The sequence below is a fragment of the Pseudopodoces humilis genome, chromosome 7, assembly GCF_049639895.1.
Source record: "Pseudopodoces humilis isolate 2021_Gansu_Grassland_sample_001 chromosome 7, ASM4963989v1, whole genome shotgun sequence".
In the NCBI taxonomy this organism is placed as follows: domain Eukaryota; kingdom Metazoa; phylum Chordata; class Aves; order Passeriformes; family Paridae; genus Pseudopodoces; species Pseudopodoces humilis.
The window spans coordinates 25,747,087-25,772,716 of record NC_142206.1 but is presented as its reverse complement, the minus strand read 5'-3'; the positions used below and the strand labels follow the sequence as shown (position 1 = coordinate 25,772,716).

Genomic DNA, 25,630 nt, shown 5'->3' with positions numbered 1-25,630 from the left:
AATGAAGCTAGCTTTATTGGAAGTTGGCACAGGCACGGGTGTTACTTTTTCTTACAGAATGAAATGGAGCAGTGGTAAGCTTAGAGAGTTAACTCTTTAGATTTTAAACAGTGGAGGAGACCAAGTCCTGTTTGAAATCAAGATAGAAAGGAGGATAGAAAAGACACAGTTTGGAACCATCACATACCCTTCCTTTTCCCCCTCATTACAAGGAAACTTTAAAATCTCCGTACAATTAAAAAAATTCTGACCATGCATGCAGAACAGAATTTATTTCTAACACAGAGATTGACCTGCTCCTTGCTAGGCAAGTAGCCTGAAATGAGCTTTCTCTCCATGATTAAGATTTTCACAACATTGTTTGTTAAGGGGAGACCACCCTGAAATGTTCCAGGGTTCCACAGGGAGTAGGAGTTCTGCAAGCTTTTCTTTCTTAACCAAACACTGCTGCACAATTTAGGGCTGAGCAAGGACAATGAGCAGATGGCCTTAAGATAGATGCCTATGTGTAGTACCTAGTGTAACCAGTGAAAATTAGTACCAAGGGATTGTCTTCAGATCAGAGTAGGGACTTGGACATAGAAAAAAGGCTAGGTGGCACTTATTTCAGATAATCAGACACTCCAGGAAACCCTGCTTACAGTCCCTTTTGTCACCTCTCAATTCCATGACCAAGCTATACTTCATCATAAACGCCAGCTGCACCAGACTACTTCAGTGAACTCTCCTCTTTCTGGACCTAGAAATATTCTCCTGATGGTGTTTTCTCCTTCAGGATCCATCAGCTACACAGTTCCCAGAACCTTAGATATATGTTACATGTAAGAGAAAATTTCTGTCTTGTTCGCCTCACTAACCAGTAGTACTTACCGTTAAATTGGTAGTACTGAAGTTGCCACTACTTCTTCATACATAAGCCTTTACAAAAGAAAAAAGAAACAGATGGACTTTTGGTACCATGTTCTCTGAACAAGTAGGGAAAAGTCACAAAGTCACAATGCTTATTTTTAAATACTGCCTGTAGATCATGGGTATTCTGAGTTATCTATTAGAAGGAGAACTGCTGAGGGAGTGAGGTGTTTGAAATTCTATGTACTAACAAAAAATATATTAAATTTTATTTCTCATTATGTCAGTAAAGCTCAAACATCAGGAGCCTGTAGCCTTGCTTGCAACGCCAAGCCTTCTTTGTCTGGCACTTAACTCAGAAAACTGTTTTTACTTTCTCAGTGTTATGGTTATGGTGCTTATTCAGGTCACATCTAATATATTTTTCACTTTTTTTTTAAACTTTTTTTTTTCTTAAATGTTTTTACTATTTTGCTTATCCCACCTTTTACTCTCTACCACACAGACCCAGAATCAGCCACAGTTGAAAATTCTTGAGTCCTGTGCGGTTTTGAGTGTTTTCTCATGCTAGTGTTTGTTGTGGACCACAGTTATTTCAGTGTTCTCAGCCAAAACTGTTTCAGTAAGAAGCTAGTTTCTTTCAACTCTACTCACACTTCATTGAAAATAAAAAAGCATCATTTGAGGCAGGGATAATATTTTCACTTTCTGTAGTCAATAAGCCTGGCTGATTTTTTTCTGTTTTCATTCTGGAATAGCCATGGCAGTCTTGGTAGACCAGAAAACAAAAAGTTCATGGCCATGTGCACACATGGGTTTTCAGTTAGCCAACCTCACAAAACTGTTAATTGCTTAGTTTTTTGTGTCTTCCTCAGGCTTTTTGGGGTTTTTTTTTGAGGGGTGGTGGTGATAAAATGCTCCACCATCTTCTGAGACACTTGAAAAAACTTACCATCTTTGACACTTCTATTCTATTAATGTGGTTGGTTTTATCCATGAAAGTTATTTAACTTCTCCTACTGTACAGATGACAAGGCCTGGTAAGTGTTCTCAGATAATGTCTACATGTGTGCTGACAACAATGAGCAGAGCCATTTTGATTAAAAAATGTATCTAGAAAGGGTAAGGCTGTCCAGCTGCTATATAAGAGTATCAACTTTGAGCACTAAGGTGGGAGTATGATTCAGTTAGTGCCTCTTGCACCCATCTTGAACTTGCACCCAAAAATATACTGTATCAGAGAATAACCCTCTAAGAGCTGGGTGAAGGCAGGAGTGGTAGGTAAGTATTTTGCTCTCTCTATTTCCATTTAAGCCCAGTGGCTAGCACTGGATGTTTGTGAGGACTTGCAGACAAAAATTCCTGTGTGTATAAAAGTAATGCAAAACTTCTAATTTTTATGTTCACTGATTGAGTCTAGAAGCATCTAGTGTACACAGCTTTGAGCAAAAAAACAATATAGTGGGTCCCCCTAATTTAGAAAATGTTTCAGCTTTCATGTTCTGCTTTATTGCATTTTTCAGTTCTAATGAAGAAATGGTTATTCTTTACATAAAATCTTTCCTAAACATAATCATCAATTACATTTGTTGGATATGAAAAATCACATCATAGAAAGGATTGGTAAGAAGAGGGTGGAAAACATCTGCTCAGCAGAGAAGATTGAGAGGCTAATGAAAACTCAAAGTGAACACTGCAAAAGTAAATTTGGAATTAAAAGTTTTCAGGGTGAATCTTGAATTCCCTTGCCTTAAGCATTAGATAGCTTGCAACTCCAAACTTTCTATCCATGCAAATTTCTCAAAATTATGCCAGACCCTGACAGTTCTTCCATGCATACAGATGAATTTTAACATCTCTTTTTAGAAGAAGAGCAATATTGCCTCAATACTTGAGATCTGGTTTGACATTAAATCAATAGTAAAGTTATTGCCAAGCTTGGCTTATCTGGAAGTATGCTGCAATGATCCATCTTCTGCTGGATCAACAATGGGCTTGGTTCCTGATTCCATTAAGGAAATTACATTGGCTCTGACTAGCTTCCGTTTCAGCGGTGACACCGAGCAAAGGAGGTGTGATTATTTACAGCATTAGAAGTCCTGCTGCAGCTGGATCTAGGGGGTGAGGCTTTCTCTGAGGGGAATACCTTGATGATGAAGAGATTTCATACACAAAAGCACTCTATGTGATGCAAAACCGCTTGTCATTTTTGCAGTCTTTGGATGCTAGACAGCTTTTTTTGAGGAGTTATAAATGCAGAAAATTTCAGTACCAGAGATATTTCAGTGCAGAACTGTGATGTTTCACGGGACCTTAGTGCTCTGACTCAGGTGATCTGCCAACTGACAGAAGTAGTGGCTTAAGATGGTGGCCTTGTTCTTCTGCCAGATACCACAGCTCTCCCAGCAGAGGTGGCAGAATGGACAGTGTGTCTTCCTAAGTCATGGCATTTCAGAGCTTGGTTTATTCATGTAGATGACTAGTAGTTATATTTTGATATACAGCCTATAAACAGCAAGTTCCAAAGTATCTGGCTCATAAAGCATATAGGATTAAGGTGCAGCAGAGGAACTGTCATTGTTTTCAGCTGTGGGGCTCTTTAGTTGCTACTGCTAGATGTACACAGGCAGTACTGTGATGTCTCAGCTGCAGGGTGGGTTGTAACTTGGTAGAGGTACTAGAACTAAGCCTCAGTGCTTGACAGGTCTAGTATGCCTAATAGCTAAATTCAAAAGATTTAATGATTGCCCTTACCCTTATTGGCTCATTGAACCAATTTGGTTATGGCCCATTCATTCTTGTGGTCAACAGGATGCAATGGAGTGATGAACAAAGCTGTGTCATGTAGCAGAAGGGACTCAGTTGTGTGTCAGTGCTGGATGGTCTTGGATGTTGTCCCACAGTGTGGTGGGGGGGGATATATTTGTAAGAATATTTATGAGATATATTTATAAGTGCTGGATGTTCCTGAAGCTGCACTGTAATACATAATGAAAGCAAAGCAGTTGTTCTCCCATGCTGGGAAGCAGAGATGGTGCTGTTGTAATTCAGGGCTGTATCTTTCTGAAGATTGATTAAATTATAATAAACTATTGAATATATTATAATGGGACAGGAAATAGGGTCACCTTTGTAAGAGGAGCTCAGTTTCATATGAGTTCAGGGTATCTGTGGGTATTTATGCACATGCACAATTGTGAAAGTAAAAGGTGGGTGGATGCCATAGAAGGGATAGTAAAAATATTATGCAGACAAAGTAATATAATTGCTTTGTGGAGGGAAGAATGCAAGAGAGGCTGATAAAGAAATTAAGAGGTTGATAAAGAAATTAAAGTTGCTTCGGATTTTTTTGTAAGGTGCAAATACAGTTCTGTGATTTTTATACTGAGTCCAGAAGAGATGTGTTTGTAATCTGGGTGTTGCCTTCTAAGGTGTTACTGGTGCAGGACAAGGGCTATGTGACCACTTCATGGCAGCTGAAGGCTTCTCCTAAATGCAAAAGTGATACTAGGAGCAGAGCTGATCAACATGTCTTAACACTGCGGCCTTGCCTTCTTATTACTCCATTGGCACTGACTTAGGTCACTTGTCCAGAGTGGCCCCAGTAACATCAGCAGTGTATAGAATATGGGTAAAATTATCTCTGTCTGATACTATTTTCAGGAAAGAGCTTAGAGCAAGGATTCCTTTCTCACTAGCCTTGCTCCAATCCATTTACAAAATAATAGCACATATATTTAACTGTATTTTGCTGTCTTGTTAACATAAGATATACGAACAGGTTTTGGAAACAAAAACAAAGTAAAAATATTTTTAAGAATTCTGCCATAGTTTTTTAATGACACCAGAATACCTTGACTTCCATCAGGCTCAATTTGAGTGAGGTACTTCAAAAATTCCCTTTTGGTGTCCTCTCTCTAGCTTTTTATGTCTGACAATCATCTTTAAAATTAGGGTTCATGGGGTCCTTTGTCTTTCTCCAAACCACCACAAATGCTGCACAATTAAGAAACTTTTGCAATCAAGATTTGCAGGTTATGGCACTTACTCTGTAGAGAAATGTAAATGGCACAAGTAATCTGCATTTCCTGGAACAGCACTTCTCTTCTTTCCCTTGCTTTGTGGGTACACTGTACAGGTGCACTGTAAGGTGGAAAATCAGATAGACAACACACAAATGAAGGTTTTCATTCTTGTCACAACCAAGAAACATTCAGGGTCAGACATTTACTTCCAGAACACACAATGTCAGTGTTGGCTTGAGGAGCTCCAGAGACTTGTGCAGCTGCTTGGTTGATCTTTCAAGAGCAAATACACATTTTCCATGTATGTGGAAAGCATATATTGGGATAGCGTGTCCAAAACTGGCGATAATTTAAGACCCATTTAGGAATCACTGGGAATCATTGGATCTCTTCATCATTTGCAATAGGCTCTGCAGCAAAGATAACCTTATATGAGCTTGCTAGGCTGGACATCACTTGTTTCATATTAACACCCATTTGTACCTTGCTATTTTGCATTCATTGGCCCATTTCCCACATTGATACTATTACTTCTCTTTGGTATGGTGCAGAATCTTTATGCTAGAGACCCCATGGATTCCAATGTGCTGTGTGTATGTCTGATAACATTCTGTTGTCCTCTAGGATGAAATGGAAATACCTGGTGGCCCAGGTTGGACGAATAGAAAGACCATTCAAAGTCACCCTGGTGTATTCAGACTGTGGAGCACAGGAGGCTGGAGTACTGGCACTGGGCTCCTTGCACCTCAGGAACTGCTTTCATGGTATGCTGCAACACAGACAGGTTTGGAATAACCAAATGCGTCCTCAGCAAAATGGATGAGGATGATGAGGGACAGGATTTAGAAGAAAGATGAGTAACTCATAATTATAGAACTAATTTAAGTGATCCTCTCTGTTTTTCAGCTTTGCTTTGCTTGATCTTTGTGTGGGAAAAAAGCCCAAAACAACTGGACTTATGCTGAATCCAACAACAAAGATGAAAAATGTCTTTACCTAGATTATTTTAGCTTTTAGTATTTTTCTCTCTTAAATAATCAAGAACAACAGTCCACCTTGTGTAACCAAAGCCTTTTCCATACTTGGGTTTTATCTAACAAATCTGTGAAGAAAAGAAACATTTATCTGCCCCCAATGGGGTCTGTTTGCTACTGCCAGGCTGAGAATTTCTATCTAAAATGAAAATAATCCGAAGGTATTTTTTTTTCTCTAAAGTACCGAGTGCTCAGCTAAGACCTCAGTTTTACCTGGAGCTTACAGTTCTGTTCTGAATGTCATGTAAATGATCCTCGGTGGCAGTGCAGAACCTTGCTAATGTCATTTAGGCTTCTTGGAAGTGCAAGAGTCTGTCAGCACAGGCAGTCTTCAGGTTGGGGACATAATCATCTTCAGTTCCTGAATTTCATTAATTAATATAATGTTATTGTTTCCATTTTGCAGACTCTGTAGAAATAGCTTGGATTGTAATGTGAAAAGAAAACACTATTGTGAGCACGGTTTGCTCATATTAGAGATTTAATTGTAGTCATTATTCTTTTAATACAACGTACTATATTTTTAATGTAATCTTTTTTTTGACAGTCCTAGAGTTTTGATGGGATGCATACACCCTGAAGCACTGTGCTCTCAGTCTCTAAATAACCTGGTGCATGTATCTGGCACAAAACAGTGTCATGAAAAAATACTATTTCAGAGTGTCTACCTGGACAGCTGGAGAAGTGTTTTTTTTCTCTTTCTCCTGCAATTGGTTCCCTAACTTATGCATTTTTTCCAGAGTGGTAACAATCCCAGAAGAACTTCTGCACAGAGCTCTGCTAAAGGGCAGCAGGTCCATTACAGGCCTGGGCACATATGCATCCACAGGACAGGCTGGGTGCATTAAGAGTCATGCTTTTGGGAAATATCAGACCTAAACATCATGTTCAGCCTGGCTGATGGGTGACTGTGCAGTCAGTCAAAGGCTCCCAGACTAGAACTGACTGGACTAGTTAGGGTGCATGAATAAAATTCGTGTAGAGGCAAACAGCTTCCCCATGGGCTGGATGCCACAGCTGGAAGCTGGCACAGAAATGAGTCAGCAGCCCAAGTGCTGGTTCATCTTGAGCCCCAACAGGGCATAGCAATGTGTCTATCAGAGCTGGAGATAGGTGGGTATCCCTGCCTCCAGCAGCAGGGTGCCAGCAGCATGTCACAGCTGCCTGGCAGCTGCACAGTTGTGTGTGCAGAACTGAGGAGCACATCACCGTAGGAAACTTCAAGGCCCTTCATTAAAAAAACCCACAAAATTATCTAAAGATAGCACAAACACAGCAAAAGCAGCACATGAGAAAGAAAAGAGAATAAATTTGGTGCAGGCGTCTCATGCTGGATAGAAACCTACATGAAAAAAGCAGAGATTTATTGTACAAAGGACAAGGTCCTACATGTGAAAACTAATACTCATCAAGGGTCGTACACATTCTGTCATCTTATCTCTGGATTTAGTTCTCTTTTTTCTTTTCCCCATTAGATAAAGAAAATCAAGATCTTTTTATATATGACAAGGGCTCAACCTTCCCCTGCATTCATGGAGGCTGTGTCAGCCACCTACAGATCTGTGAGTTCCTCAGTGATTGCCCTACCAAAGAAGAGGAAGGAGTGAGGTGTGGTGAGTATGTGGTATGACACTTTGTGGGAACCTTCATTCTGTTAGAAGAAGTAATTTAGAATAAAAAAATGAGTTTAATTTATTCCATCTTTAGATTAATTCAGTATTTTACCTCCTGAATTAATTTGGCCCATTTACTTTAACTGGATATCAAGATTCTCTTTGAAAATTCACCCTCTATAGAATAAAATGGATTTTTTTAAAATTGGTTTGGTTTCTTAAGTATTGCAGTAAAGAGCTCAGTGACCTTCCTTTCACAGTTACTGCTACTTCAGAGAAAGGCAAAACCTTATTTACATGTCTGCAGCTGGGTGAGAATTTCCTTCTGAACCCGAGATTTAAACCTTCCCTTCAGGGAAAGGTGTTCATCATCTTTCCACTCTTAGTTACCTACAGTGTCATAAATCTGCCCTTCCAAGATCCCAGTTCAGAGGTCTTGCACATCAGGACAGATAAATCCCCTAACAATATGTGTGGTACTGAGAAACAATGTTTAGCTTTGTTCCAAGTACAGTGCTGGGGCTTTAAAATGATCTGTTGATTTACCTTCCTTAAAGTGGACACAAAACTTTGTGATGTCTGCAATTTCATATGTAGCAAGACCTTTACAAATAGGTGGCAGTGATTTGCCATTCCTGAGATTATGGGAGCTGCAGTTTTGCCCAGTATTTAGAGTAGGACAGCACAAAAAAAGTCTCAAATATTTCCAGAAGCAAAGTGTTTGCTTTCTGACTGAATGGTAACTCTGGAAATAAACAAATGAGACCTATTTTGACAGTGTAGCATAGGTTGGGTAACATGGACAACCACAATGGATTTTCACTTTTGTTATTGTTCGTGTTCTTCCATAATCAAGTTGCTCCAATTTTCCTACTTCTTCTTGTTCTCTATTGTAGACAGCCTCCCAGAGGGTTCACACTGCTCTTTTGAAGAAGGACTGTGTGGCTGGACACTGAATGAAACTGCAGCATCTCCTTGGTCTATTCGGGGCTTTTCTGGAATGATTCAAGAGGACTCATTTATAGGGTCTACTTTGCAAGCCACTGGTGGTAGGTTTTCCATTGTTCTCTCTCCCACTCTCTGTGTGTGCATGTACACAATAGCCTTGAACTTAAGTTTATTTAAATTGGTTAAGGATTTTTGGCATCCTTGCCAAATGAACTTCAACATCAGTATATAACTGATATCTATATATACAGATATAACTGTTCTCTATAACAACTTCAAATGTACCTAAGATTGCCTTTTGAACATGCCTCCAAACTTTATATTAAACAAGTTCTGCAAAAAAGTTGACACAAAACTCTCAGAGATGAGGGTTCTCCTTCATGTTTAAGAAGTCATATGATGTATACTTCTTCCCTGCTCCTTCCTCTTATGAGGATGGAGTTGCAGAGTACTTCAGCAGCAACATAACTGCTGCATCACTAGGTAAAAATTGCCCAACAGAATTAGGCAGCTTGTGAAAATAAATCTTTTGAAGACCCTTGACAGACTCCACTGGTGGGTTAGGAAGAACATCACATATGAGAATATCTCAAGTGACCATAGACATTCTGTGCCATAAAATATCACGATAAAAAAAGAATAAAATAATTCCCAGAACTGCAGACTGTCAACTTACTAAATAAGAAAGGGGGGAGGCCAGACCCTCACCTGTTCAGGCTGAAAGTCAGAAGTCTTAGCACACAGGAGTCATGCCTCACAGTTCCCTGCCAAAATGAAGGGTTTCTGTCCAAGTGTCCTGTTTGTCTCCTGAGAGCTTGTGTAAGCTCTCCCTGGAAACAAAGACTGTAAATAAACCCTTCCAGCCCAGTGTTTGTCTCAGCAAGAGTTATTGATGCTAATGGTGTAGGAATTAGGAGTGTAGAGTGGTGTGTGCTTCTGTATGGGAAGATCTTCAGTGGTGTCTGAGGTTTATCCACTCACATTCCAGGAAAGGGTTTGGGATGTTGGCTTTTGTGCTGCTGAACTCTACCAGAGTTTACTATAGTGTTTACTATAACCTCACCAATAGATTTGCACTCCAGCCCTGCTTACACCTACCCATACTTACTTGCCTACAGTAACATTAATGATGCTAAATTATTGCAAGAGATCACACAGAAGAGCAGAAGACCACTCTGTCTTTTCTGATTCACTTTTGTGTTTCCAGGACACTTCCTCTACCTGCGAGCAGAGAGTGCTCAGACAAGTGCTATGGCTAAAGCTTACAGCACCAGCTTGCCAGCCAGTCTTGCCACCGAAGACTACCAGGTGTGTCACTCTGTCTTAGCACCTTTGTGGAGCAAATCATCAGGCTGTAGGCACTATTTCCACAATTAGCCAGTTCTCCTGTTCCCTGCACACTCTACACAACACTGGAAAGCAGAGGAGCTGGCTGTACTGCCCAGCTGCCCACTCGTCCAGAACTGGAAAGGAAATGTGAGGAAATGTGAGGAGCATCCCCAGGAAGTGAAAGCAGAAGCCCCAAATCAGACACTCACTGTGGAAACCTCACCAGCCCAACTGTACCAGTTAGGACGAGATACTCCTCTGGGAGGTGACCAACAGCTAAATTGTATGGGGCAGACAGGGATTGCAGAAAAGGGAGCTGGCTGGCTGGGCCATTGAGTCTTTTAGTATATCTGCTGTTGAGACTTTTCTTCATAAATTCTGCACTACTTGTGCAGGAGTTAATAAACTTGATAGTTTCACTGAGAACAGGAGTGTGAAGTTAGAAGGCATTAGATTTTCCAGAAATAGATGAACATAATAAACTTCTGATCACATTCTTCAGGAATTTCAAAAGGTTAATGGCCTTGATAAAATCACACAACTTGCCTTGCAGCTCTGAGATGCTGGAATTAAATATATTAAGTAATATTAGAGTCATAACACTTAGGAAAATTAAGCTGCAAGTTTGAGCTGGAGTCCAGTCTTGCTAGGGGAAAAAAGAAAGCTTTGATGCTTCCTAATTAGAGCTGGGAAAATAAATATGGTGCAGGTGCCAGAAATGTAACTTTGGCATCTTTATTTATTTATAAATCCAGGTAAAATTTACTGGGTACAAAATAAACAACAAAATAAAATGTGATTTAAGGTTGGTCCACAAAAGCAGGAGAGGAGAAGCAATAGCTGTTGTTTATTGTGTAGAGGCCACGGGAAATCTGGATTCATTCTCTCCTCCACTGGCAAGGGTTTGAGGCTACATTGCAGGATTAAGGAACTTCTGTGGTTGTTCTTTGCAGAGCACATGTGTGCTGCCTTTCCTGCTGGTACTGGAGTCCGCTGTAACATAAAGGGCAGCTAATTACTCAAAGCAGTGGTAGAAATGGCAACTTTCTCTTGCTCTGTGGCAAGCTGGAAGTGGTTACTCCAAAGAAAGAGGAACAAGTCCTGCTTCAAAACATCCTTTGGCCTGATGATTTTGTTGTTCACTTGTCTTAGGGGTGCTACAATTCAGGTGGTGCCTATGAGTCGGAGCAGGTAGATGGACTGAGGTTTCCTGCCTTTAGAGACAGTCCTTGTTTCAAAGGTATTTGGGCCAGGACAGCTCTCTCCTCAGAGGAGGCAATAATAAGGAAACCTCCTGTCAGAGCCTGTGGATGTTGTCATTAGTGATTGAAGAACAGCTGCCCAACAGGAGGGTCAGTTTGGGTCTTCCTTGAGAAAATTCTGTGCTAGTAAAGGTGATGAGTCAAATACAATCAGTGAGTGGGGGTTTAGTGATTTCTGTCATCAGAGTTTGACCCAGACTCGAAGGTTTGGTGTCTCAAATTCCCAGGGAGGGGAGAAGTGACTACCTTTCCCTTTTGTCACAGATTACCATTCTTTTCCTCTTCTTCCTCTGTTACAGATTCAATTTTCAGTGCATGTTTTTGGTAGCTACAATGGTACAGTCTCCTTCTCTCTCAGGGAAGAGACAAAGGGAGCTCCAATCACCTTGCCAATGTGGGAAAGGGCCGGGAGCTGGAGTGACCACTGGTTTCTCATCACCTTACCAATGCCAGTGCTTCAGAACCGGTAAGAGCTCCACTGTCAGCAGCCAGGGTTGTTCCTACAGATTTAGTAAATTGTTACTATCTTTATTGTGAAGTGTCACTTTCATTCCTGCCTTCTTTCAGGGCTGTTTTAAAGCGAATCTGCTTGCTCAGGAAGTATTCTGTCATAAGTGCATACCTTTGTGCACATGCACAGCTTAGCTCAACACAAGCCCACAGCATGTGACTGCGCTTCTATGCAGCCTCAAACAGTGCTTAGGTTTTGGGAACAGCAAGCTGTACGAAAAACCTTTCAGCAATCTGAGCAAGCCAGTGTACTCACAGGGGCAAAGTGCTCCCAGCAGGGAAACAGGTGCATTAGCAGAGCTGCACTTTGTGCTCCCACAGTAAAAAACACTCGCGTGAGTCAAAGGGGTGGTAATCCCACAACAACTGTCAACACAGCTGTCCAGTTTGGGATCTGTATCCGTGCAGCCTGGGCAGCTGGAGAAAAGCTTTCTCAGAAAAGACTGTTGCCCAAATGAGCCATGCACTTAAATTTTCATGGGTTTAGATGTGGAAATACAGCACAATGTTGGCTTTCAAATGAAATGAAATATTGAAGATGTAAAGAATTTCAGTGCAATCAAATTTTATTCAGGCATTTCTCCTCCTTCACCTACTGTCACTCAGTCTCAAGCCATGTAGCTGGTGTTGGTAGCTGGTTATTTTGCACGACGTAAACTTTTTTTTTTCAATTTCTCCAATCTGTTTGCTTGTTTGTTTTTTTTCATATTCCTGAGGAAGGCCCGTTTCACATGAAACTCAAGGGAAAAAGCCCTCCGAGTCTATTAAGTGAATATTATGAATGTTGCTCTACCCTCTTTGTAGTTCAATTTCTTGATTACCTTTGGTCCCAGTATTATCATGTGCTCTCCGTACACACCTTTGCCATGAATGATTCCTTTAGGGTAGGATTGGTCTGCCTGCTAGCACTGTATTTAATATTCTTGTCTGACACAATCTGAGGCCCTGTGCATTAGCATCTGTTTAGTTATGCATATGTAAAGTATGGCCAGTGAATTAGTGCAGAATAGCTCTTTGCTCTGGGCGCTCTACTGTGGACCTGTCTGCAGCAGAGACCAAGGGGCTCTTCAGAGATATTTAAGACCTTCTATCTCCTCTGATATACAGTCCCTTATGCTTGTTCCCTGAAGCCTCCAATTTCTGTATTGGCCCTTAATTATGAAGCAAAATGGATCTTATGTGGCAGAAGGGAATGGACAGCAAGACACTTCTTAGGAGCACCAGTCAGAATGGGATGAAAAAAATTGATATTCAAATGTTCAAATACTGCAATGTTTGAAAATGTTGAGCACTTAGGCAAAATGAAAGATGTAGGTAGGTCATGCATGCGTTTATTATTACAGTCTCTTTCAAGTAGTTCTATCTTGTTTCACTTCATGTAACCTTTTTGCACAACGTTTTCTAATTTAAAACTGAGTGGCACAACAGTGATAATCACTGTGGGTGAGGATGGAACTGCTCAGTCTAGAAGGGAAATATGTACCACCTGTGCTAGAGTTGCCATTGGCTACACTGATCTATAACAGATACAGAACAATCACACACTTTGCTAGAAGGTGCTGCAGCTGTTTCTCCAAGGGAGGAAGCCCTGGTCTTTGTGCTCTAGGACATGGGCTCCATTCCAGTCCTCATGTCTTGTTGTTTCCATGCTCTACTCCTTCTGTCCTGTCTTACCTGCTTCTGTGGGCACTTGGTGCTTTTCTTCCTTGTTTTCATACACTTGGTCTCTTTTTCTTTTGCTTCAGCCATCTGGGAACCTATTTTATCTGTCTCGTGCCTCTGGTTGTAACTTCCCTTTCTGAACTCCTCCCTGCTTCTTGTTTCCATCTCTCTTCCAGCAGCTGCTGTCTCTGTGTGTTGTTTTGGTTTGGTTTTTTTTATTATTAAGTCTGAATCCCTTTCCTGCACTTCCCTTCTCCTCCTAGTTATCTCTTGTGTGCTTTCATTTCAGACCTACAGTAAAGGTTTATTCCCAGTATTCCTGTTTTACTGGCTATTTAATTCTCTCTGTGGATCTTGGGCTCAAACCCCCTGCACACCAAGTCCAAGCCCCTCTACAGTAAAATTCCCCATGAGCTCCCAGCCTCTCTCCAGGATGTCACATTTTTCACTCTGGATTCAGTTTAGGCAGCTTTTTTTTTTTTTTCCTCCTGTTTGGTCAGAATCAGCAACAGAAAGAAAGACAGGGGAAGAAAATGTTTATCCATTAATTTGGAAGGGCAGTTCTCACCACATGTAACTGAAGCAGGACCTGACACGGTTCATATTAGCACTGCCTGGAAAGTACCATTTTGCCTTGGACTTTCAGATATCCAGGGAAGGATAACTGCAGGATTAAAAAAAAAAAATACCAGGCATGAAAATGTCAGGGATTTAAAAATCTCAAAGATATTTTATTTAAATTTTAATTGATTCTCATTCACATGAAAAAAACACCTCATGTCTGCCATGTGACTCTTTTCCTCACAAATTTCAGATCCCACTTCCAATACCTGGTAGCACTGAGTGCTTATAAAGTTACCAGCATTTTTGAGCATGGTCAGAATCATGAGTCCCTGCATTGCCTCATCCTTGACTCTCATAAAATGTCTTAACCACTAGAAAAGCCATACCAAATCACTCAAAATAGGAAACTTCAGCCTAAATTGCTTTAATGCTGGTGAAGTTGAAAACAATTGTAAACTGAGGTGTGTGATGAACATTGCTGGACAATTTCATTACAGTTTGGTATAAAACTTCATGAATGACTATTCTGTTTATTTAAGAGTGTTGTCAGCTTTCCTTGGTAATGCAAGCTCTAGCAATGCTGTGCTTAGGGTAATTTCTAGTGCAGATTTTGAACTGGGATGCTGTTTTTCTGTATCCCAAATCTTCAGGAAACCCCTTCTCTTGCTATAGGAAGGGGCTGTGCTTTCCCCTGGCTCCTTAAGGGGATGATAGGCAGTAGTAAAGTGATAGGAAGGGGACAGATTACAGAGGGAGAAGACATGAATTGAAACACAAGAAGTTGCAGGCCATGAACTGCTTGATGGGGCCATAAGCTCTATTTAGGTAGTTCTTAGCAAGACCTTCACCCAATGAATTAATTTCTTAGGAGAGAAGGAAGACACAGGTTGCTGATCACCCTCCTAGCTGGGCATCTAGTTACTCTGAAAAACTGCTTCTGGTGATTGGCTGGCAAATTCACTTATTTGGTTCACACATACAAGGAAAAATAACGCTATCAGGAGAAAACAGGCAGAAGACCAGACAGCAGAGAGCTGGTGAACATAATTTGTTGGAGTCAGCAAAATGAGATCAATGAACAGGAACACTGGAAACCCCTCTGGCTAACACAGCACTGAGGTGAAAAGGCAAATTCCTCCCCCTTTTCTGAAGTTAAGAGGAAAGGGAAGCATATACAGCCTAGAGGCTGTCAATTCTCATGCACTGGTGGGGGGGGGGTGTCATTCCTCAAGGTCCCCCTTGTACTCAGCTGGAGCAGAAACCTACCAGTGCCAGGGACCCTTGTCTGCTCTGTCTCCAGCAGATTGACCTGACCAAGGGTATAATGCCATGTGATTGCCTTAAGGAAGGGGTAGGAGGTCGTGCTGTGTCTGTGGGTCCTGTAAGTGCCCTGGTTCTGGGCTCAGGGTGCTCTGACTCTCTTCCATCAGATAGATGGGGGGATTATTGTCATTTGTCAGTGGACTTACATGCAAGGTTTGAAAATGCTCTTGCTAAGCCTACTATTGAAGAGGAGGGTTTCTGTAGGAAGGGGATCTAAAGAAAAATTCCCCCACTAACACCACAGTTAAGAGGTCATTCAAGAGACCCTTGACTTGCATTTGCTGGACTTACTCCCAGAGTGCTTAGATCCTGAAGGTGTGGATGCTTTCATTTAAGCACAAGGGGTCATTCTTGAGTTGGGGTAAAAGCAGTTTATCTCTAAAGATTTGTATGCAGCTATGCAACTAACTGTGGATATCAACCAACATTTGGTTGGTGGGTGGAATGCACACACATATTTTATTGCCACTAATTTGGGACAAGTGTGTTTCTAGGCTGAATGATTAATGTGTTAGGCAGGTCAGTGCTTGCTCTCTCAGAAATCATCATTGAGCTTTACCAGAGACAGCAATAGAGGTCCTGTCCATATGCTTTTAATAAGCACTAAATGGACTGGACATCAGACATCTGCTTATTTCTGAAATGTAATGAAAAACAATTCAGTCCTATCCATTAGAAGGAGATCCTTCAGCTCATTTTCTTACTTCTTTGTGAATTCAGAAGGTAGCAATACACATGGGATGTGACAGAGCTCCTAGATAAGCAACACCTGGTCATGGTGGAAAGAGATGAGACAGCCCAGGGAGGTAACTCCTCAACGAATTATGGCTGAAATTTATAATGTCCCACCCTTCTGAAATAAACTCATGTCACCTTCTGAGTTACACTGGCTGAGGATCAGGCCCAAGACATTAGGATATTCTGTTCAGTTTTTACTCTATCCCTTCGGGGGAAAGAAGGAGATATTTTTTTCCCCAGACTAATTCTCTGACTATTTCTGGTAATTGAAAATGAATGGTTGTTTGTGTATAACAATTAGTGGGGGACAGTTGCTTGGATGTATGTGCAGCTAGAGGGGGAGTAGGGCTCTCATTCTTGTTCCCCATGAAATGTGAAATTGTATGAACATTGTGGTGCTTACGAGGGGTTGATATGTGTCTGAGACTTATAGCAAGCCCTTTTGGCTGCTCAGCTGGACTTGTCCAGAGGAAAAATTGTAAATAGTGATGATCTTTTTCCCATGATAAGGGAACATTGTATTTTTAGGGAGGTTGTTCGTTTGCTTTGTTTAGTTTTTTTTGTTTTTTGTTCTCCTTAGTCCTTTGTTGGTGTTCTCTAAAATGTCTCCCTTATTGCAAAGGTTTCAACTGGAACTCCTGGCAACCTGGGGTTGGAATTCCCAAGCTGACATTGCTATCGACAACATCACATTTGGCCTGGACTGCTTCACTGACGGTGAGCCACAAATGTTGCAGAATCCCCCAAAAAATTTGGGTAGTGTCATCAGCATCCCACAGATCCAGGACACACTTTCTGTTCTCCCCACAGAGTATGCATGGGTCATTTGTGTCAGCTTTTTCAGCACAATGCCATTTTATCTCAGACCTATTGAAGATTGAAAGTGGAGGCAATTTTACTCTGTGTCAGTCTCCCAGAGCTCTTTTATTTTTTTAACTTTTTTTCCCTCTAAGCTGAGATATTCTGTATCACCTAGTTGAGACCTGTCTGTGTGTCTTGGCAAGAAACATTAAACTTATTCCTTCGCCCTAAATGGAAGGATTACATCACACTGTTTTTTCACAGTCCCTGCTGATCTGTGCACCCTGGTAATTAACAGCTGAAATAAATTTGTTGAAATCAAAGGGGAAAGTCACCATAATTTTGTGGAGAAGAGGAAGAAAATGAAGGAGTAAATTGACTCTCTGACAGTAAAATTTAGATTACTCCAAGTTTGTTTTAGTCTGTAAGGAGGTACATCAGCTTTCACTGTCAGATATATATAACAGCTTTCCTTTGCTACATTACCGTGAACGTGACTGACAACTATTCCAGAGAAAAATGGAGCCATGCTACCCTTTGAAACATGTTAAAAAGAGTTGTAATGGTTTTTCTTAGCATTCAAGGGGAAAGAAGTTAGGTACTTGAACTACTTGCAGATACTAGAAAGTGCCTTCTTTTGTCCCTGAGGAAAAGACATGCTCTGTTGCAAAGGAACTGGAAGATGTGCATCACTTGAGTGGTGACTTCTGTTGCAGTCAAAATGTGGATTGGTGATACTGTACCATTCTACGTGTCACCACACCCAGTATGTCAGCTTCTAGGGTAATAGCATGTCCCTGAAGTGGCTAGCTGTAGCCTAACATAACATATGGGACGGCTTATGTCAAAACAGATGTGTTAAAAGCTCATCAACAGAAGCTACTATTCCTTCCCAGCCTTTTCTGGTTCAGTGTCCTCTTCTCTGTCCCTTTGTTCTGTGGGCACTGAAACCACTCTTCTATAAAATGCTGAGGATGCAGACTTTCACTTGAAATTAAGAGGGAAAGCTGATCCTCTATGGTAATTTCATTTTTTTCACTCCAGCTCCTCAACAGCCCTCTCTCCCAAACACTTTGGAACCTCCATGGCAACAGCTTGTTCTGAAATCTTGGGGAAACTGTAGGGAGTGACTCCAGCCAGCTGATGTGCACCCCACTGCTGGAGTTTACTGCCCTCAGGTAGATCCTTCAGTTTCCCCACAGACATTTTGATGGGAGTGATGTAGGCACGCATCCTTTGGCAAACGGGTGGGACATAAATGCCCCTGCAGCAATGTTATCAGAACTTGTCCATTAGACTGCCGGAGTTACTCCTTATTTTCACTTGGGATAAATTGCACTGATGTCCAGGAGCAACTGGCATTTACCCCATCTGAAGGCACGACCCAGAGATGTGTGAGTCATGCAGAAGAAACATATCACGAAGGAAACATTTCTCGGAAGCCTTGCGCTTGCTATTGTTTCTTGAATCCTCTTTGCAAATTGACGTTTTCTCGCCTCTGAAAGCAACCCCCTTGTATTTGTCTTCTCATGACTTTAATTCAGTTAGGTTGCAGAGAAGCCCAGCAGCTCTGCTGTGTTTTCAGTAATGAAATTACTTCTCCCTGGCAAGGACAGGTTTCAGATGTCAGAGACAGAGCCAATTAAAATCCAAGCAGTGAATTCTTTTCATGAGGACAGCAGGAAGGATGTATGGCAGGAAGGAAAGATTTGCTGCTTGCTTGGATGTAAATATTATTTTCTCCATCCATTTCAATCTTGTAGATCAACTCTCTACAAAACCCAGAATGAAAGCACTGTTTTTGTATGCAAGATGGGAAAGAAGGTGAGGTTTTCCATATACTCAAAACTGAGAGAAAACGTTCATTAAGATTTAAGAGAACAACTGAGTAGTGAGGGCAGCTCAAGAGACATCATCAATAAGGACAAAACCCAAACAGACCATTCTTTGGATGGCAGCTCCTGGGCATTGACAGATGTTTCTCCCTGTGAAAAAGGCGAGGAGAAAGCACATTTTGGCTTTTACAACCACCTTGTGTAAGACAGTGTCACAGACTGGATGATGTGTCTGGTTCATTGTGAGAACTTCAGGCAGACAGGCATAAAGATATTTCACTGTTTCAGTGAATCAGTGCTTATATAGGAAGAGGTCTAAATTCTGAGTGCCTTAACATAAAAATGTGGACTGGCACAGCAAATAGAATGCTGATAGTTGAGTTGCCCTTCTCACTGCCTTTACTATTATCTTTTGGTGCTCAAAGCATTGTATTATTCCAATTAAGATCATGGGTCTTGTAGGTCTATCAAACTCTACTGCCCTGGCCTAGAAATTGCATTTCAGTCTGTGCATCATTTGCAATTTCCCAGAAGATTGCTTTATAAATGGCAAGACTGTCCAAAGAGAGCTTTTGTATAGACTATCTGTACTTGATTTTAGAGTCCCTGGTCCAGCAAAGTCTGATTTCCAGGAGTACTGCAACCAGCATTAGTAAGGTGGGATCTCTGAGGAGACCATTCATACCTTGAGGATCCTGTGAGGCATCTTACTCTGATTAATCTCAGCCACCAGATCTCTATCTCTATTTTCATTACAGTCACAGAGACATTGAAGCAGCGAAGGAATGAATTACTTTAGCTCTCTGCCTGCAGAGGCTGCCCTCTCTTTCTCCTTTATAATTCTCTCTCTTTTCAGTGGGGAAATCAGTGTTAGCTAAAACCTGGAGAAAGGAAGTCTGTGCTCTTCCCATTTTTTTTTTAATATAGATGCACCTTAATATGAATTAATTCTTGTTCCCTTCCATTCACTCTACTGCCAGCATGTTGGCTGTTAGAAGAGGAAGTGGAAACTAAAATAGACTGGAACACCAGACCCTGGCTCCCAGGGCTACACTAGGTTTGTAGAAAATGCCACCTTACAAGTTCGTGTCTGACAGTGCATAAAACACCAGCATTCAAAGAGTTAACAGCTCATGTGGACAGGCAGATGCTCAGCCTGCTTTGCAGCTCATCTGCTGCTTAGTACAGAGGAGACAGAAGGTTTCTTCTGGAGAGCAAGGGTTTGAGACTGTTTGGAGAAGGAGGAAAGTCTGTTTGGAAATGAGGCTTTGCCTTAGGATACTCAGTTGGGGTGTCACAAAAAAATCCATGCAGACACACAGATCGACTCTGTTTCAGAGTGACTCACATTCCTTTGCTCTGGCAAACATTACCGAACTTCTTGTACATCTTTAAGTATCTGAAACTGTTGTGACCTTTGGAATTTGTAATTCAGCACAGGCTTCGGGGAGCATCTTTTCTGACCATGCATTGTGTTTTTTATTCTGTTTTCCTCCTTGCATTTGATTAATTTCATTTGTTTTGGGTTAATTTCATTTTTCACTGGCTTGACAACTCCATCCATTGAAGTTCTCCATCTCAGTATGAACAGAGGGTGTCAGTACAAAGCTTTCTTTTATTTGCATGCATTAATGTGCTTTCAGTCAGACCTGGGGGGAATATTCTCAGGAGTAAAAGCTCAGCAAGGTCTCCATGCTTCAATTAGTTATTTGGCCTTTCTGACACAGCTAACAAGGGTGTTAATTATTGCTATTTAGAGCAGTGGCTTTGTGGCAGAGATAATTGTCCATCTGGAACTGAGTGAGTCTCTTTTCAGTAGAGCATCAGGCAGCTGTTAGTTTCTCACAACTGGAACAAATTGAAATATTTGTAATGTTTTTCAACTGATGAAAAATGTTCAGTATTAAATTAATTGAGGGCTCACAAAATGGAAAGAAGCCTGTAGTTTCTCTTAGAGATTTTCCAATCAAAAATCTGCATAAAAATAGGTAATTTAATGAAACAGGATGTTTGCAGATTATGAGGCAAAGGTTCATTAATATCTTTTCCTGTTGTAAGGCAGCATTGGTGTTGTGGTGTTCTCAATGTATCAGATATTTTGGATCAGCAATTGATTTGAAATTCCTTCTCTCTGAGAAGGGGCTGGTTTTCAAAGGCCTGTCTCAGTGGTCAGAAATGTACGGTATTGCTCTGTGATTTACAAAAAGGTTTGTCCAAAGATTTACAGCTTGTGTCAAGGTTATGTTTCTGTTTCTTAACTGTTTATGTTAGTGAGACATGTAATTTTATTTAGCTATTTACTTTCTAAGTGAGCTCTCAGGTGCTCAAAGTTGGTTGCTGAGGTGGGAGTGGTCTGTTAAGCTGGGTTACTTGCCATGACACTATTTAGATCCAAAGAAAATTATTTTTGTCACCACTCTCCTTTACACCTCCGGTCATTTGACTGTCCAGAATTGTCACCTGCCTCTTTGACTTGCAGAACATCAACACGTGGTATCTGTTCTCCCACGCTATGTTTTTCCTAAAATCTCTTGTAATCACAGCTAGAGGAAGACCAAGGAGCTTATCCTGCATGGAGGGGGGGATAACATGGAGGGTCTGTGTTCATGTGAAAACCCACTGCCTTCAGCACAGATACAAGTAGCTAACCTAAGACATGGGCTCAAAAGAGTAGTACAAAATTATGATCGCTCAAAACACCTTTCCTACCCAAGGTAATATTTACTTAACTTAACCAAATGGTTGTACTTAATTAATTCATGTAATCTTTAAATTCTCCATCCCTCTTTTCTACCATACTCCCCATCTCTTTCCTCTGTTCCACAAACTATTACAGGAAGACAACCGAATCATTTTGGTGAGAAACGCCAGTACCCACGTGAGATTAGTATCTTGGATGAGCACCTTCTGAACCCCCTGGAAGAGCCCTCCCTCCCAGGTACATGATTCAGTACTGAAAACCTGTCTCTTGGCTATAAAAGGTGTCTCCCTTCCTGTCTCCTGTGTGTGATCTGCCTGCCTGCAGCAATGAGACAACTGTATGAGCAATATAATCCATGCCAAAGATGTGGACATTGTGTCAGGTCATCACTGTTTGGCTTGAGGGAAACAGTTTGCTGGAGACCAGCTCACCAGCCCTGAAATGCCAGGTCCTCTTTAAAGAAAAGCAGAATCTCTTCAAGTGAGAACAGAAACTGCATGACTCCGAATCTGAGTGCACGGAAAGGCAGCTTAGGAACAAAAGGTATAGACCTGTACAGAAAGTTGGGAATAGAAAGAGTGCTGAGCACTGAAGCAGAATAAAATGAATGTAGAATAGTGGTGTAAAAGTGGTGCAAAGATGAAAATCCAGGGAGAAGTAAGTGAGGATGAGGAAATCCACCAAAGAGAAAAATTGGATGAAAAAATAGGAGAACGGGGAACACTGGGGACTAATTTACTGATAGTGGTAGAGATTGCCACTCTGCAGGACAGATAAGAATTGTGTGGGTGAGAAGAGCTGTCTAAAGGAGAAGGTGAGGACTAGAGGTTCTCTTGAGGCTGTTTTGCAGCCAGAAAATACCAGTGTGTGACTGTACCAGCTCCTGAAGGCCGTGTCCACCTGGAATATGACAATCTGCACTGCTGTCTGTCCCCATTAGCTCAGGGGAATGCTGTCACGCAGCTGAAACTCATACTGCATTGATCCATCTGCATGTTCACAGGATGAGCATTTCTGTTGGGGATAGTTTTGCTTGCCTTTTCCTTTAAACAAGATTGGAATTTTTCTTTTAAAAGTTTGTAATTTTTACCTCTATTTTAATCATTCAGCTCTTAAACAGTTCTACTTTTGACCCTGGCTTTTGTGCACTGCATCACACAGTTTTTAGATACGTTACTGAAAAGTTTTATTCTTAGGCCTCATGAAATTCAGTGGAGAAGATGGACTTTTTTGGCTCTTAGAAAATGGTTTTGAAAGGGAGGACATCCTTATCTGCTGCACTGTTGTAGAAAGAAAAGAATAATGCTTAATGGGAACCAGGAAAGAAATTGCTTGGGGAAGAGGGGTCCCTACAGATGGTAGCAAAAGGCTGTCCCCTGGCTTTTTCTGCCACCACAGGTTTCTTGTGAGAGCCTGAGACAAGTTCTTTAAAACTTCCATTGTGTTTCATAAATGGTCACTAGCTGTGATGACAGATGTTTTCAACCCTTGTCTCTGTGCACATGACTTAGTTCTCATTTGGAAAGTTGAACATCTTCTTGCTCCAGACTGGCACTGAGAAGAGGAACTTGATCATGTCTGTGAGACACTTTGATAAACCCCTTGTTAGAAGTTCAGTCCCTCTTCCCTCTTCCTTTCCCCCCTCACACCCAATTGATAAGGTTTATCTTCAGCCCATGATTTATCAAATAGTGTGCAGGAAATGAGGTGAGAGAGGAGAAAAGCAAAGCAGCAGTTGTGCTATGACTAGAAGAAGGTGGGTATAATGTAATACTGAGAAATACAGGGAAGCTCACATCTCAACATCTTATGACTCAACTCTTGCTGTTTTGGTCACAGGGGACACGACGGTTGTTCTGTGGTGGTTCTCAACATGTGGTGCCAGTGGTCCCCGTGGGCCAACTCAAGCTCAGTGTGACAGTGCCTACAAGAACAGCAATGTGTCAGTGACTGTGGAGAAGGAGGGCAGGCTCCGGGGAGTGCAGGTCTGGAGAGTGCCAGCCACAAACAGATACAGGTGAGGATCAGTGTCTGCTGGAGAGGGAGGCAGCCGCCTCTCACTGCTTTTTGTTTGTGGAGTTTCAACAAGCATGAGTGTGGGACCACCTGTACTGAGTGGGTGGAGGGGACACTGAAGATATGGGAGGGGTAGCTATAAGGATAAATATCTGAGCTACTGTGAAGCAGGGAAGGGTGAGCAGTGATGTAGAAGAGGTCAGGAGTGGGTGTAGGCATGCAGTCAAGTAGAAGTTCTGCCATCATCTCAGTCCTGTAGCCTTAGACTTCTGGAGTGGGCTATACCAGCTCATGCTATTTGCTCCTGCAGTCTCTGTTTCAGCACTCAGGTGTGGGTTGGTCTGTCCTCTTGTGTAACCAATGTGGGTCTCAGACAAAGCATAGCCACGAGTGCTACAGCAGGGGAGCCTGCTCTGGAGAAATGTCTGTTTGGAAGTGAAGGCTGGGCAGACCTTGCAGATGGATTTACTTTGGGGATGAGAACTGTGAGAGTTGTTTCTTCAATTATTTACTTTGTCTTGCAGGATTTCTGCCTATGGAGCAGCCGGGGGGAAGGGAGCCAAAAACCACAATAAGAGGTCCCACGGGGTCTTCATCTCAGCCACCTTCCACCTGGAGAAAGATGAGCTGCTGTACATCTTAGTGGGGCAGCAGGGGGAGGATGCCTGCCCTGGGGTGAGGGCCACAAAGCACATGTGGGCAGAGACCTTGCAGATACTACTCAGTGGGTGGCTTGAGGTTTGGAGATAAAAGATAGAAATCCCAAAATCCAGCAATGAAATCCAGTCAGGAGACAGGAAAGAACCAATAAAAGAAGTTAGAAAGAATCTCAAAACAGATATAAGGAACACTGAAAAGAAAAACAATCCCAAAGTGCACAAACAAATATGAAGCCCACAGAAACTTTGCTTTAAGCTCCTGGTGTTTGAAATAAGTTCTCCATCAGCTCTCTTGTGCTGATTTTAAGCAGAAAGCTCATATGCAAGTGATGTACTCCCTCAGTTGTTTTTCCCCAGTCTGGGGTTTTTTCTGTCTGCCAGGATTTTCAGAAAATTTACTATTATTTATGGAAGCTTCCAGCAGCGTTGTGGCTGCACTGTGTTACATACTCTCTAAACTTAGAGACTAAAGTCTGAATCCAAAGCCTACTAAAACCAGAGAGAATCTTCCTACTAACTCCAGTGGCCACTGGATTAGGTTTTTGTGATGATAAAAAAACACTCATGAGAAATGGAAATTTGTGACATGAATGCTTATATATGTGTCCTCTAAATGCTAGACCAAGTGATCTGAAAGTCCTTTTATCGCTTAGACTCAAAAACTACCTCTTTTCAGTGTCAGTTTTTGATACTGCCTTGTTCCAGAGCTGCTGTTAACCCCTGCCTATGAACAAAGCTGTTTTTTCCCCACAGACTGGTGTGTTTGGGGATGCATAAACTATTCCTGTAGGAATTTGAAGCTGCTGTTTACTTTCCTGCAGGATATGATGTCTCACCCAGATGCTGCAATAGACTCTAAACCCACATTTTCTTCACTTTATATAGTTCAAGAATCATACATATTTAAATAAAAATACATTTTTGTATCTGCAATTCCCTTCTCAGTGCACTCTCTAGTTTTAGGTCATAATCTGAAAAGTTGTCTGTTAATCCCTTACATTTCATCATTTGTTCTCCAAATTGCAAATTACAACCCAGCACTATCTCCCTTTGGCAGATGCTACTGGAAAAAGTTGCAGTTAATTTTTCCCACTTCCAAAGCCCAACTTTCTTTGGCTTTGGAAACTGTGATGAATCTGTATAATGGGTGACTAATGTTTGTTTTTCTTTCTCTGGAGAAGTCTTGCAGCTCCAAACCTTGATGCTCTCTCCTCAGATTTACCCCAGTTGCTTTTCCCTGGTCTTCATCTTCCTTGCCATCTTTTGTTCTCCTGTTTGAATTAACCAGACAAATTGCTTCACCAACTAAGAAAGGCCATGCATCATCACTAACAGAATTGAGAAAGAGCTCTTCCTCTGTCACCTTTCAATCAGTCTCAGTCTCAGTCTTGGGATGAGACGCAATGGGCAGAAAATGGAACATGTTCCACCTGAATGTGATGAAGACCTTCTTTGCTGTGGGGGTGACTGAGAACTGGAACCGGCTACCCAGAGGGATTGTAGAGTCTCCTTCTCTGGAGACAGCCAAAAGCCATCAGGACACAATCCTGAGTTACACTCTCCAGGGAGGTCTGCTTGAGCAGGGAGGTTGGACTGACTAGATGACCTCCAGTCTTCCCCATTCTGTCATTCTGCATGAATGAGAAGACACAGGCAGTAAGACTGGTGCAGGAAACTTCTGAGCCTCCAAATTACTCTTCTAAGATGGATCAATATATTATTCTTAACAATATGTGGGTCACCTTTATGCATTTATCTCCT

At 41.6% G+C, this 25,630-nt stretch overlaps 1 protein-coding gene across 1 annotated transcript in view; it reads left to right on the top strand.

Annotated features, from left to right (window-relative positions):
- Positions 1-25,630, top strand: part of LTK (leukocyte receptor tyrosine kinase) — a 91,150-nt gene that overhangs the window by 46,399 nt on the left and 19,121 nt on the right. The window contains exons 5-13 of the mRNA XM_088057345.1: positions 5,499-5,638; positions 7,384-7,521; positions 8,418-8,570; positions 9,677-9,777; positions 11,360-11,526; positions 16,480-16,574; positions 21,330-21,431; positions 23,034-23,211; positions 23,735-23,885. Of these exons, the coding sequence (XP_087913471.1) occupies positions 5,499-5,638; positions 7,384-7,521; positions 8,418-8,570; positions 9,677-9,777; positions 11,360-11,526; positions 16,480-16,574; positions 21,330-21,431; positions 23,034-23,211; positions 23,735-23,885 (1,225 nt within the window). The remainder of the gene's footprint in view (positions 1-5,498; positions 5,639-7,383; positions 7,522-8,417; positions 8,571-9,676; positions 9,778-11,359; positions 11,527-16,479; positions 16,575-21,329; positions 21,432-23,033; positions 23,212-23,734; positions 23,886-25,630) is intronic.